This window comes from Sitophilus oryzae, unplaced genomic scaffold (genome assembly GCF_002938485.1).
Source record: "Sitophilus oryzae breed Bouriz unplaced genomic scaffold, Soryzae_2.0 scaffold_1218_pilon_pilon, whole genome shotgun sequence".
In the NCBI taxonomy this organism is placed as follows: Eukaryota; Metazoa; Arthropoda; class Insecta; order Coleoptera; family Curculionidae; genus Sitophilus; species Sitophilus oryzae.
In genome coordinates this window covers 327,894-341,163 of record NW_022145858.1, presented here as the reverse complement: position 1 = coordinate 341,163, position 13,270 = coordinate 327,894, and the positions used below count along the sequence as shown (strand labels likewise).

General features: G+C 40.9%; 2 protein-coding genes across 2 annotated transcripts; one reads left to right on the top strand and one right to left on the bottom strand.

The window, feature by feature from the left end:
* Positions 1-5,838: 5,838 nt before the first annotated feature.
* Positions 5,839-6,767, bottom strand: LOC115874082. The gene is made up of 2 exons (XM_030889146.1): positions 6,312-6,767; positions 5,839-6,252 (listed from the first exon to the last, which is right to left on the bottom strand). The coding sequence occupies exons 1-2, from the start codon at positions 6,765-6,767 to the stop codon at positions 5,839-5,841; spliced, it is 870 nt and encodes a 289-aa protein (XP_030745006.1).
* A 1,904-nt stretch (positions 6,768-8,671) lies between these two features.
* Positions 8,672-10,415, top strand: LOC115874066 (venom serine carboxypeptidase-like). The gene is made up of 2 exons (XM_030889126.1): positions 8,672-8,759; positions 8,971-10,415. Exon 2 carries the CDS (start codon positions 8,980-8,982, stop codon positions 10,363-10,365), a length of 1,386 nt encoding a protein of 461 aa, XP_030744986.1. The 5' UTR covers positions 8,672-8,759; positions 8,971-8,979; the 3' UTR covers positions 10,366-10,415.
* The last annotated feature ends 2,855 nt before the right edge of the window (positions 10,416-13,270 follow it).

The window sequence follows — 13,270 nt, the reverse complement described above, 5'->3', positions numbered from 1 at the left end:
TTTCTTTTATTTCCTTTTCCAAGTCTATCATTTATTTTTTAACAACAGTAGTTTTTCAGACGTGTATTTCTAATAGAATTTATGACAATTTTTACAATAACTTAGCATATATATATATAAATAGTACATTACGGAAATTTTAATAATGGTGTGTTATTACTTTTAATGTAATCCAAAGATATTTTTATATAAATATTTTTTTATTGTGAATTTTGAGAAACTCCTCATGGCTTTGCAAGACTTTGTTAAAAATTATATATTCAAATAAAACTGTATTAGTTATTTCATCTTTTGGAAACCAAAGACTGGCCTTAGTAAGGTTTTTTATAAGTGAATTTTGTTCAATATCAATGTTGTCTGAAAATGTTAAATTATTTTTAGGGACATTAATGACTGAATCTTAAGTTTCTTTTCGCCTTCATATAAATGTCGAACACAAATACTGTACTGACTCCCGGCTAACTGTCTATATTTTCCAAGCCTACTTTCAAGAGGATCAGTTTGTAAGTTCTCTAGTAAAACATACCTCATATTTTACTCATTAAAACAATATTTTATTACTTCAAGCTCAACCTGTTACTGAACTCAAGTTAATAACTTTAATATTGAACACAGATAAAAGTTAGAATTTTTTTAATATTTTCATCGCATTTTAAAGAATTTAGTAAATAACAAGCATGACTAATAATTTGATCAGTATTACTATCAGGGTTCGGAAAACTACATGTTACTCTTAAAAACTAATGTTAATCGATGTAGAGGGTGTAGTTTATGAAACTTTCAAATATGAAAGGCTTGAGGTGAGGTAAAAGATAAGTAAAAACTTTAGAAAATACATATAAATATATTTGAGAAAACAGAAGAAATATAGTTTTAAATATAATATTCACATCTTATTATTTAGATATTATAAGATGTTATATCTTTTAAATTGTATAATTACACACACTTATAATCACTTTATAGTTTAAACACCTCTTTTTACAGATTTATAACTTTTTTCGCCCTTCTATTATCGATTATAATTACCACGTCCGCACACATACCGATAAATCGATGACTGTCAACTGCGGCAATACCACTCCGCTACACGCTACGACAGGCGCCGCTACGCGAAGGCGACGCCGCGCCGTAGCCCCGGAGCAGGGGGCCGTGAAATATCGAATTGTTTTTTTCTCATATTATACACTATTGTGAACTTAAAATATTCCTTTATTAAATTTGATTGAGAAAAAGTGAGAGATAAACATTAATTGACTGGTATGATTTTTTCCGTATTCTATTAAAACTATTTTTATATCTATAATATTTTTAAAAACTCGGAAAAGACATTTTAAAACTTCAAAATATATCTGGCGAGTGAAAAAAGATCCACAATTTGAACTTTTATCGAGTAATTATCAACACTGCTAAATAGAGTTTAGCCTCCAGTTGGTGACGTCACGAGATTTTTACGTCACAGCTGTCCGGCCTTGTTATTACGGTGGTTACGGTATTTCGCGTGCAATTTAAAAAAAACTTACTCCAGAGACTAACCAACGCAATCAAAACACGCATAGCAAAATAGCATAGTAAAAACCAAACCAACCCCACCAAAGAGCAAACCTAACCAACGCAATCAACCCCACCAAATAACCAAGTTAACCAACGCAACTAACCCCCCCTCCCCAAATAATAAATCCATCACCTCCAAAAAGAGTATAACCAACGCAATTAAAATTATAAAAAAGTTCTTATATAAAAAAGTATCTCCAAGTCGAGTCAGTGCCTCACCAACTGAGTCACTGCTGCTTTTGTAAATGAACTATAGAGAGGCATTACTTCGTTCCGCTAACATAAAGTGAGTGGACATTTGGCAACGTTGGATGAGCCTGGGCGATTTATCCTCACATTGTTAAGCCGGAGTCTCATGCACGATGACACGACGATCCGACGGTGCTCTTATTGGTCGAAATATTTTGACACCAATTTTTATCCGATATTTTTAACTAATCGTCCGACGTCGTATAAAGTTAAATTTTGTTTAACTTTTATACGATATCGTGTGTTTTTTAACCTCACTTTTTTTGAAAACATTGGTTTTTAAAAACAAGTTTAGTGGTAAGTGGGCAATTTCGGGATATTTGGCGAGGTTAGAAGTTAGAGAAGTTATTTTTATAACCATAACCAGGATTGTCTCTGCCATAACTAAAAATTAATGTTGATAGGAATGACAGGTCTAAATGTCAAAACTGTCAAATTTTGGAACGAACTTTCGGATGTATGTTTGGAGATTGGGACGTGGTCGTATTGAAATGAGGCGCGTGTTCTAACAACTTTTATTTAACATTGATATAAATTGGACTGAAATTTAACAGAAACGAAGGAGCACAATCGGACTAGCCGGCGGCCATCTTGACTGACTGACTGAGACTAACTTCAGTGACTTCGTTGACGGATGACAGCGCGGACTGTCACTCGGTTCTTCTTTTCTCTGTAGACTTGGCCTTCATGACCGGCAAGAGAAAACTTCTCGAGGTTGGAGTAGCTGTTTGCGCCGTCGAACCTCCGGGCCTGATACCGTTGGAGGCGGCAATGGCTTGGACGCCACAGTCACTCCCTCCCCAATGGACTTCGCGGGTTGCGAAGGACATGAAAATGTAACTCGCTTCTTCGGAAGGAGGATGCTAGGCTGATGTCGCTGTGACTGAGGTGGATGCTGCAGCGGAGGCGGCGTGCTAGTCGGGATTTGTTGAGGTGGCTCGTCTGAGGTAGACGGTGGAAGCTGGGATTTCGAAGACTGAGTCGGTGCTGGTTTGCGTGCTTGAGACTGCGTCTGGGCATTGTGATCATCTGCCGATGCGAGGTAGGCTGGCTTGAGATGATCCGTGGAGATAGTCTTCGGAGAAACATTGATGTCAATGATGTAGGAACGGTCGTCGATTCTTTGGATGACTCGATGAGGTCCGGTGTAAGGAGGTTCTAAAGGTTTCCTGACGGCGTCTATGCGACGGAAAACGTGGTCACATGTTTTCAGGGCCTTGAAAACGAACGAGTGGTGTTTGGCGTGTCTGGCGGCTGGCACAGGACGGATAGCTCTGAATAAGCTACGCAGATCGCTTACAAAATCGCTTGGGCTGCTGTGAGAAACGTTTTGAGGTGCGATGAACTCGCCGGGAATGCGGAGAGACGATCCGAAAACCATTTCTGCTGGCGAAGCTTGAAGGTCTTCCTTGAAGGTTGTGCGGAGGCCTAAAAGAGCTGCGAGGAGGGCGCGAGTCCAGGGTGTCTCTGGAGAGCACTTGAGAGCTGCTTTTAGGGTGCGGTGCATGCGTTCCACCATGCCGTTTGCCTGTGGATGATACGGAGTTGTGTGTATGTGCTTGGCTCCAACAAGTTGGCTGAGCTGGGCGAAAAGATCAGCTTCGAACTGACGTCCTTGGTCTGAGGTGATTGACAGTGGAGTGCCGAAGGTAGCTATCCATCTGTCAATGAGAGCTCGAGCTATTGTGGGAGCTTTGGTGTCTGGAACTGGGACTGCTACGGGCCAACGGGTGTAGCGGTCGATGATTGTGAGGCAGTGTTCGAAACCTTCGGATAGTGTGAGCTTGATCAGGTCCACGTGTATGTGATCAGAGAGAGCGTCTGGTGTGGTGAAGTTTCCGAGTTCGGCACGATTGTCACGATTCACTTTGGATTGCTGACAAGGAACGCACTGCTTGGCCCAGCGATACACGTCCTTGCGGAGACTTGGCCAGAAGTACTTCAGCGCCAGGCGCTTGGCTGTGGCTCGTCCGCTTGGGTGTGAGAGCTGGTGAAAGCTGTCAAAGGCTTGTTGACGCAGGGCAACTGGGAGGTACGGTTTAATAGTGTTATTGGAACTGCAATAGACTATGCTGTGACCGTCGATGTTGCTGCGTTGTAGGTTTAACCGTGGATTGGCTAAAAGATGAGGAAGCTGCCTGTCAGAGGTTTGTTCTGTGCTGATTTTCTCGGAGGTCAGTGTGGCTGGCATAGAGATGGTTTCTATGCGCGAGAGAGCATCAGCAACAGCATTCTTGTCCCCTGGTGTGTACTCAAACTTGGTGTCGAACTGCGCAACAAAATCCAACTGCCTGCATTGGCGAGGTGATGCCTTGTCAGATCGTTGCGCTAGCGCGAACGTGAGTGGACGATGGTCTGTGAAGATGGTGAAATGTCTTCCTTCCAGGATGCGCTGGAAGTGTTTGATGGCCGCGAAGACTGCCAGGAGTTCGCGGTCGTATGTTGAATAACGCTGCTCTGTTGGTGAAAGTTTCCTGGAGAAGAATCCTAGGGGGTTCCATGATCCATCAGAACGTTGTTGGTCGAGTGCTGCGCCGATAGCTGTGCTGGAAGCGTCCGTGCGTAGAGCTAACGGCTTGGTTTGCGAAAGGAAGGCAGAGGTCGTAGCTGATGCAATTCCCTTCTTGCAAGACTCGAAAGCGGCGTCGGCTTCAGGAGTCCAGTTGAGTGTCGATTTCTTGGCAGTGGAACCTTTTAACAGCTCGGTTAAAGGTGATTGTAACTCAGCGGCGTGCGGGATACAACGCCGGTAGTAGTTTACCATACCAAGGAATCTTCTGAGTTGTGTGGAGTCGTCGGGCTTTGGAAAATCTAGGATGGCTTGCGTCCTAGGCGCTGGAGGACGGAAACCCTCTTTAGACACCAAGTAGCCTGCGAAAATTACTTCTGGTAAAGCAATTTGACATTTGGACCAGTTTGGTTGAAGCCTGGCTTCACGCAGGATGGTCAGAAGTTGAGTGAGGTGATGTTGATGTTGATCGTGGTTGTCAGAGAAAACAAGTATGTCGTCCTGATACACACGAACGAAGTCCAGTTTTCTGAGGATGTGGTTCATGGTACGTTGCATCGTTTGCGCTGCGTTTTTGAGACCTAGTGGCATTCCTACGAATTCGAAAAGACCAAAAGGCGTGGTAACAGCGGTCTTCTTGATGTCTTCTGGTGCAACCGGTATCTGGTAGAAAGCTCGGTGGAGGTCGATGATCGAGAAAATCTGGCCTGGAGAGTCCTGCAGTAGGTCTTCTATGATCGGTAGAGGATATCGATCAGGAAGTGTACAGGTGTTTAGCTGTCTGTAGTCTCCGGTGGCGCGCCAACCTCCTCCAGGTTTTGGAACCATGTGTAAGGGGCTGGCCCATTGGCTTGAAGATGGACGGATGACGCGTCGTTCCAGCAGGGAGTCAAATTCACGCTTGGCTGCTTCGAGGCGTTCCCCGATGAGGCGTCGCGGCCGTGAAAAGACTGGTGTGCTACTGGTGATGATCTGGTGGTGTACAGGTAGGTCTGGGACGAAAGCCATGTCTCCAGGGACAGCTGTTGTTTGAGAAAAACTCTCTATGAGATTCTTGTACGTTTCACCGAGAATGCCTTCTGGATACGATGGTGCAGGTGTTGCGGGCACATTGACGGAGTGGATGTTGGGCGTGGGACCCAATGTGCAGACTGTGGAAAGACTGGTGAGACCGTCGAGTAAGCGGCGACTGCGGAGGTCGACTAGCAAGCCGTGGTGCTTGAGAGCGTCGGCTCCGAGGATGGCCACTTGTACATCTGCGATGATGAAAGACCATTGGAATGGACGGCGTAGGCCTAGGTTCAGCGTGAGGCTTTGTGTTCCGAACGTGTGAATAGGCGTACCGTTGGCTGCTTGGAGAACCAAACTTTGCCTATGAAGTGGTCTAGCGATGGTCTTCTTTGGAATGATGGAAAGAACAGAACCAGAATCTACCAGGAATCGGATGGAACTGCTTCGGTCCATCACGTAGAGCCGGCATTCCGAGATGGTGCCGGCGGCTGTCGCCGCGTGCAACGCCGGCGCGGTCAGTTTCCCTGCGCGGATGCAGGTTGTGCCTCGAAGGTGCAAGGCTTCCTGCACCGCACGGCGAGAGTACCAAACTTGGTATGGTACCAACAGTGGCCTGTGTTGGAGTTGGGACCAGGTGTAGCTGAGCGTTCCCTGTTGTGCTGCTGTTGCTGGCGATTGCTGGACCGTCCCCTATGAGGGTTGTCCTCTGATGAGCCTTGTGCAGCGTTGCGGGTGAGCGTGGTCAGCTGGTTGTTAGCTAAGCGTAGTGCAGACAGCTCTTGGGCGATCCTGTCTTCTGTTTGAACTGGCACTATGTTGCTTGGTGCTGTTGTGGACGGATTGTTGTTCCGGTGGGATGTGGCCATGACGGAAGGTCCCATGTCGTGAGCTTCGTCAGCCACTGCAGCGAAACTCCTCCAATGTTTGTCCTTTTTATCAAGAGTAACATGCGGCGGGTGGGCTGTGGCAGGAGGTCGAGCCATTTCACTCTCAACACGTCGTCACTGACACGGGTTCCGGCCAAAGAACGCATGTGGCGGAGTAGTTGTGATGGTCTTTTGTCTCCAAGCTCCACGCCAGTGAGGAGCTTGTGGAGTTGCGCATCGGGAGAGTCAGTCAGACGAGCTAGGATTGCTCCTTTGAGGGCTGTGTATCTGTCAACAAGTGGTGGGGTTCTGATTATATCAGAGACGTCTGATATAGTATCGTGGTCTAGGGTGGCTACGACCAGGTGATATTTTGTAATATCGCTCCGAACGTGGTGTACCTGGAACTGGCTTTCCACCTGGAAGAACCAGAGTTCCGGGCTTGTTCGCCAGAAAGGTGGCAATTTGCACTGACCTATTGCGGTCACCTCTTGAGGAGAGCCGGGGACAGAGGCTGGCTGCGTGGTAGCTGGGATGTCCTCGAGTCCGGCCGGAGGATCTGGCGGAGAGTTCTCCATGCCTGATATGCGTTTCGGACAACTGTGGCGGCAGACGCCTGTGGCAGCTGTTGCTTGGTTCGGATGGCTCTGGCAGTTGGCGCCAGGGGTGGGATATGGCAGTTAGTACCTGTGGTAGCTAGGGCCAGTGGTGTTTACCAAAGAGGAAGAATTGGCATTTGACACTGTTGACATGAGCGTGGCCTTGGAAAACGACGCACGTGCACTCACCAATTTTTCTGAATCTTGCACTCGCGGGATGCGGAAACTGCACTCGCGAAGTCGCGGCGTCACCACTTTAGGAATAAAGGTGGCGGTAGTATTGCACTCGCGAGTTTGCGGGGTCACCACTTTAGGAATAAAGTGGCGGTAGCATTGCACTCGCGGGTTCGCGGGGTCACCAATTTGGAGATTGGGACGTGGTCGTATTGAAATGAGGCGCGTGTTCTAACAACTTTTATTTAACATTAATATAAATTGGACTGAAATTTAACAGAAACGAAGGAGCACAATCGGACTAGCCGGCGGCCATCTTGACTGACTGACTGAGACTAACTTCAGTGACTTCGTTGACGGATGACAGCGCGGACTGTCACTCGGTGCTTCTTTTCTCTGTAGACTTGGCCTTCATGACCGGCAAGAGAAAACTTCTCGAGGTTGGAGTAGCTGTTTGCGCCGTCGAACCTCCGGGCCTGATACCGTTGGAGGCGGCAATGGCTTGGACGCCACATATGTGACAAGCTTTTCTTATTTCAGGATAACTTCAAATTTCGGATGTCGTACCGTCGGATTTCGGATACATGAGACTCCGGCTTTATTGGTCCTTGTATGCTTTAATTATTGGTCAGGGTAGTTCTTTGGAACGGTCGCTATTGTATCACGACTTATGTGGAACCAGTATTCCCATGACGTAATAACGTTGATTGAAGAAATCAGAAGATGCGCAACCTTATAGACGATTTTGCACTAAATCTGTCCGAGATGTAGCTGGCATTACCACCGTACATAAAACTCAGTGAGTTTTATGTACGGTGGCATTACCGTCAGCCTGTCCGCTTCGCGCTGATAGTCATTTACAGCGCAGCGGATAAAGAATATTGTACCGCAGTTTTGCTTTCAGTCGACAGAGTGAGTTGTCGGAGACAGTATTGCCAGAACTACTAATTAATACGTAGATTTACGAATTATACAGTACGTTAATAATTTAACGATTTTCTATCATTAAACAATTTAATATAATATTATATGATTAAATAAAGAACGGCGTCAGAGTTGGCTTGAATGACGATCGCTGTTATTTTATATGTAAAATATTTTGGTAAATGTCAATTTTATTACAGATATTACATATTTTAATATGGCAACACTGTCGCTTTCAGATCCACACCGTCGCGTCGCGTCGTCGATATGCTTTCGCTGGCTGAATTAGAGAAAATAAGTGTTTTATGCGTTGACCGCAGAACGATTGGTGTCTCCACCGTACAGCACTTGAGACGTAAGGGGAAATCAAATCAGCCTTGTCACGAATTCACCCATTAGGTTACGTATCTTCCCAATTCTTTCAATAAACGGTAATAATTAATCATTGTCGTTTCATTATGTATATTATTGTTTTACATCTCTGAATAAATTATAGGCTTTTCATTTATTTATATTTATTTGCTTTTAATTTAAATTTTGTGGAGATTTTCTTGTTGTAATTAGAATTATTTTACGTGTTTAATTTTAATAAGATCTAAGGTTTAATTATAAAATCTATCGATTAAAAAATAAAGATGGTACTAAAGATATTATTCGATATTTTATCGACAATATGTTAAGAAAAGTGCAAATCACTAAATAAACTATGGGTAACACAATTAGAATTATCTATTTTTTTTTTCTTATTTAAAAAAAATTATCAATCAGTATTAGTTAGATTATTTCTAACGAGCAACTATAAGAGATAATTAAGAGAAAAATATGCCTAGTCACAATTAGTGAATACAGCAGTCTGTTACAGTTAGATATAAAGTAAGTATTTGATAAAATTTTTCTGGTTATATACTTTGTAAATTAATTAAAAATATTCAGATAGATTTTATATTCAATTGTTGCCAGGGCTGTAGTTTTTAGTACTTGAAAAATTATGTATTACCCTTGTTTATATATTCCTTTTGACTAATTACTAGTAATACACATTATGTATAATTTTTTTAAATTTACAATCCAATTTTTTTTCTAGATTTACAAGATGAAGCTGTTAATAGCATCTACAGTAGCTTTGGTACTTCTCCAACAAATATCTGCTAAGTTTCCTAAATATGACAGAACAAAAATTCATCAAAACGGGCCTTTTAAAGCACCAACTGGCCAATTAATATTAACTGATTACATTGCCGAAAACAAAATAAATGAAGCAAGAAATGCTTCTCAGGTTAACTACGCTGGATTTCAAAACGTTTCCAGTTATGCTGGATATTTTACCGTAGACAAGACCTACAACTCAAACTTATTTTTCTGGTATTTCCCTGCCCAAAACAATTTTGACGAAGCCCCTGTAGTTCTATGGCTTCAAGGAGGACCTGGATCCCCAAGTTTATACGGACTCTTTGAGGAACACGGTCCTTTTATTGTTGACAAAGATCTTAACGTTAGTCTAAGAGAATATTCCTGGCACAAGGATCATTCTATTCTTTACATTGACAGTCCCGCTGGCACTGGTTTCAGTTATACATCAGGGGGATTCGCCCAAAACGAAACAAAAGTTGGAGCAGACTTATATTCAGCTTTGATTCAATTCTTTACAGTATTTCCAGAACTTGCGGAAAAGCCTTTCTTTATTTCTGGCGAATCGTACGGAGGAAAGTACGTTCCAGCTCTCAGTTACACTATCCATCAAAATAATCCTACTGCTGACTTAAAAATTAAATTCCAAGGAGCTTTAATTGGCAATGGATGGAGTGATCCAGAAAACATGTTTCTTTACAGCGACTTTGTTTATCAACTAGGTTTAATTGATATAAACACTAGAGATGAAATAAAAGCCGTTGAAGCTGAAGCAGTTCAACTGATCCGTGAGGGAAACTTTACACAGGCTACACAAAAATTCCAAGATATTATCCTAGGCGGTGACGATTCTATTTACCAGAAAAATACAGGGTTGTCAAATATCTACAATTACGTAAATGACAACGAAGAGCCATCTTATTGGGAGAGTCTTATTTCCCAAGACGAAGTAAGTCAAGCTTTGCATGTCGGTACAGCAGAGTTTGGAGAACAATCTGGTCTCGTCTACGATTACCTTTGGGACGACATCACTGTCAGCGTTGCCCCTTGGATTGCTGAACTTCTCGGCCACCACAGATTTCTTATTTTCAACGGTCAGCTAGACGTAATAGTTAGTTATCCTTTGACTGTTAATTATTTGCAAAGATTAAACTTTTCCTCGGCTGAAGAATACAAAGTTGCTGAGAGGGGCATATGGAAAGTGGACGGCAAAGTTGCTGGATATGTCAAAACAGCAGGAAACTTGACCGAAGCTTTGGTTAGAGATGCCAGTCACATGGTACCAATAGAACAACCAGCGGCGGCTTACGATCTACTATACAAATTTGTTAGAAATTTGCCATTAGTTTAATTTATTCATTATGTTAATTGTGTTTTAATAAAAAAAATAATTTATAACATCTATTTATATATTTGAAAAAATGTCTTTCAGCCTACACTATAATTAACATTTCCTTTTTTATCACTTTAATTAAGTCCAACCGCCTTTCTATAGTGTGATACTATTATTGCCTATATTATTAGTTTCTACTTGTCAAGGAGTCAAAATAGAAAGAATAAGCTCGGCTGTCCCAAGGAAAAACACAGTATACCTATGCATTTTTTTATATTAATGTATACTGTATGTTCCCGGATTGTCTTCGCAAGAGAAAAAAGTTTTTTATTAATTAAATTTAAATGGTTAATTCCGTTTATACTTTTCCAAATTTCTTTATTTCTGACGAGTCGTACGGAGGAAAGTACGTTCCAGCTCTCACTTACACCATCCATCAAAATAAACCTACTGTTGACTTGAAAATTAAGTTCCAAGGAGCTTTAATTGGCAACGGATGGAGTTTACATTTGGTTACAGCGACTTTGTTTATCAAACTAGGTTCAATTGATATAAACACTAGAGATGTAATAAAAGCTGCTGATGCTGAAGCCGTTAAACTAATCCGAGAGGGAAACTTCAATTCATAGGGAATCAGTTCCAAGTCGAGGAGAGCCTGAGACACTTGGGTCTCAAAAGCTGGGGTTACGCTCCTTGAATTTGACACTTTATGTCAGTTTAATAATTCAACGACTTCCATTTATCTTCTTTTTAAACACGCGGCGCTTCTACTCTATCTATCCTTCTCGATAAACATTATTTTTAAAAATTTAATTTGTAAAATGCATATATTTGAACAATAAATTGGATGTTTACTCTCAAAAAAATTAAATTATATAAAAAATACATTTAGCCCTCCGTACGAATATCAATATTCTTAGGAAATCTAACCAGAAAGAATACCATGCCTAACTGGCAAATATAGTTCCCAGTCCTTTTTAAAATGTCACTGCCCCTAAAGTATAGTTCCTAAGCCCACTCTGCCACTTAAAATGTTACTCTATAAGGAACAGTCACTTTGAAGTATATTTCGAGAGTGACCGGTTAGGCCCTACCTACCATAAAAGTAGAAAATAAACACCCCGATTGCAAGTCGCAAACATGTAATTTAAATAAGTGGCTGGAACTACCCGAATCTTCGAATATGACACCATAAAACACCAAAAACTTTATAGTAACTTTTCAAAGTAGGGGTTACCAACAAGTGCTACCATAATGCCTCCATTAAATTTTTGTTACTTTATAGTAACAATTTAAGTTACGGGGTAGTCGCGGCCACGACACCTAGTTACTTCTAATTTGTAGTAGCATTGAAAGTAGCAAAATGGTTATTGCTACCTTACTGGGTTACTATAAAGTAGCCGTTCGCTCATCCATTGCCACTAAAAAGTCACGGGGGTCAAAAACGGCTACTTTATAGTGACCGTAACTTAATATACCATAATAAATGTAATTGCCTCAGTTTGAATCGCATGCTGCTCTCTTTTAGTGTTTTCTTTTACTTGCTTTTAAGCTTTATTAAAATCCCTAAGGTGAATAAAAAGAAATTTAGATATTCTAGTACTTTCTACCGAAGAATTTAACAAAAGGAATCACTGCGTGTCGATGCATCAACATCGGAAACAAAAACTACATCTTTCTATAATCCTACTGATGAATATCATAAATCAGGTAGTAACTGAGACATTTTTGAAGCTGTTTCTGTAGATGAGTGTAGTGTTCCAATCTGAAACTGAATCTCAGAGGAGAACTAATTCGAGAACCAACAACAATATAAAACAAGAGCTAAAAGAGTGGGCGGTAAAATACTCTATACCTCATGTAGCTCTGAATAATATAGAAACACTAATAATAGAAAATGCACAGTAAGTAAAAAATAACTTCAAAGGACAAGGCGGAACGTTATAGTGGCACCAATGGAATGTACAGTCGCCACCACCGCGATCTGTGTACAACGCTCCAATTAAGTGGCAATTTGATGGCGCTTGGAAACTTTCTTGGAAAAATCACTTTATGGTTCTAAAGAATCGTTTACCATGTAGTTCCAAAAAAGTTATTGTTTCTATAAAGTCGCCTTTGGATAGCTACAATTGTCACTTTATCAATCCGAAGATTTTATAGGTCCAAAACGGGTAGTGTTGGCCTAATATGTTATTGTTCATAAGTATTTTTCGCATTAAACGGCCATATTTTTTTCATGAATTTTGAGACGAACAGCCAAATGGCTCAAACATTATGCGTTTTTAAGCTAATTATACCTAGATTAACGCTTTTTTCCTTAGTTATTTTGTTATTTCTGACGGTGGACTAATATTTTAAAGTTTGACCCCGGTTTCAAGCAAATTATTATTATTTTTTAATTACAAACATTAGTTTCTATTGCAAATAATATAATAATTTGAAATATTTTGAGAGGCGCTCGAAAATTTTGTTATATAAACCCACTATTTTATTCAGTAAAGTTGATTGCGTTCTGGAATTTACCTAAAAAACGCGTTAAAATCGCACGGTAAATAACAAATAACGAAAAAATAATAATGGTGGCTTCCATAATTATTTTCCATCATGACATTTATTTTTATGAAATGTGAAATTGCATGAACAGGTCGCTGCGTTTACAGTTTAACTTTTTTTATTTGTACATACATTTTAGAAACTGTCCTGATGATGGGAATAAAATTCTCGAAAGCTTGACAAATTTCAAAAAGTAGTTTTATTAGTCTGTGTGATAATTACTACCTGCATCCTCACTTAAATTTTGAGTTTTTTTTAATTTTATAAATATCGTATTTTATTGTCTTCAGTCTACATAAGTGATCTTTCTATTCATATTACAAGTACATTTGTTATAATTTTTATCAGTTTTATTTATTTTTCTTTACTA

What these genes read in the sequence shown, in the direction of transcription:
- LOC115874066 (XM_030889126.1), top strand. Translation starts at nt 8,980, where the DNA reads ATGAAGCTGTTAATAGCATCTACAGTAGCTTTGGTACTTCTCCAACAA.
- LOC115874082 (XM_030889146.1), bottom strand. Translation starts at nt 6,767, where the DNA reads ATGGAGAACTCTCCGCCAGATCCTCCGGCCGGACTCGAGGACATCCCA. An exon ending in TCAGTGACGACGTGTTGAGA is followed by an intron (nt 6,253 to 6,311) that starts GTGAAATGGCTC and finishes CTTGATAAAAAG; the next exon opens with GACAAACATTGGAGGAGTTT.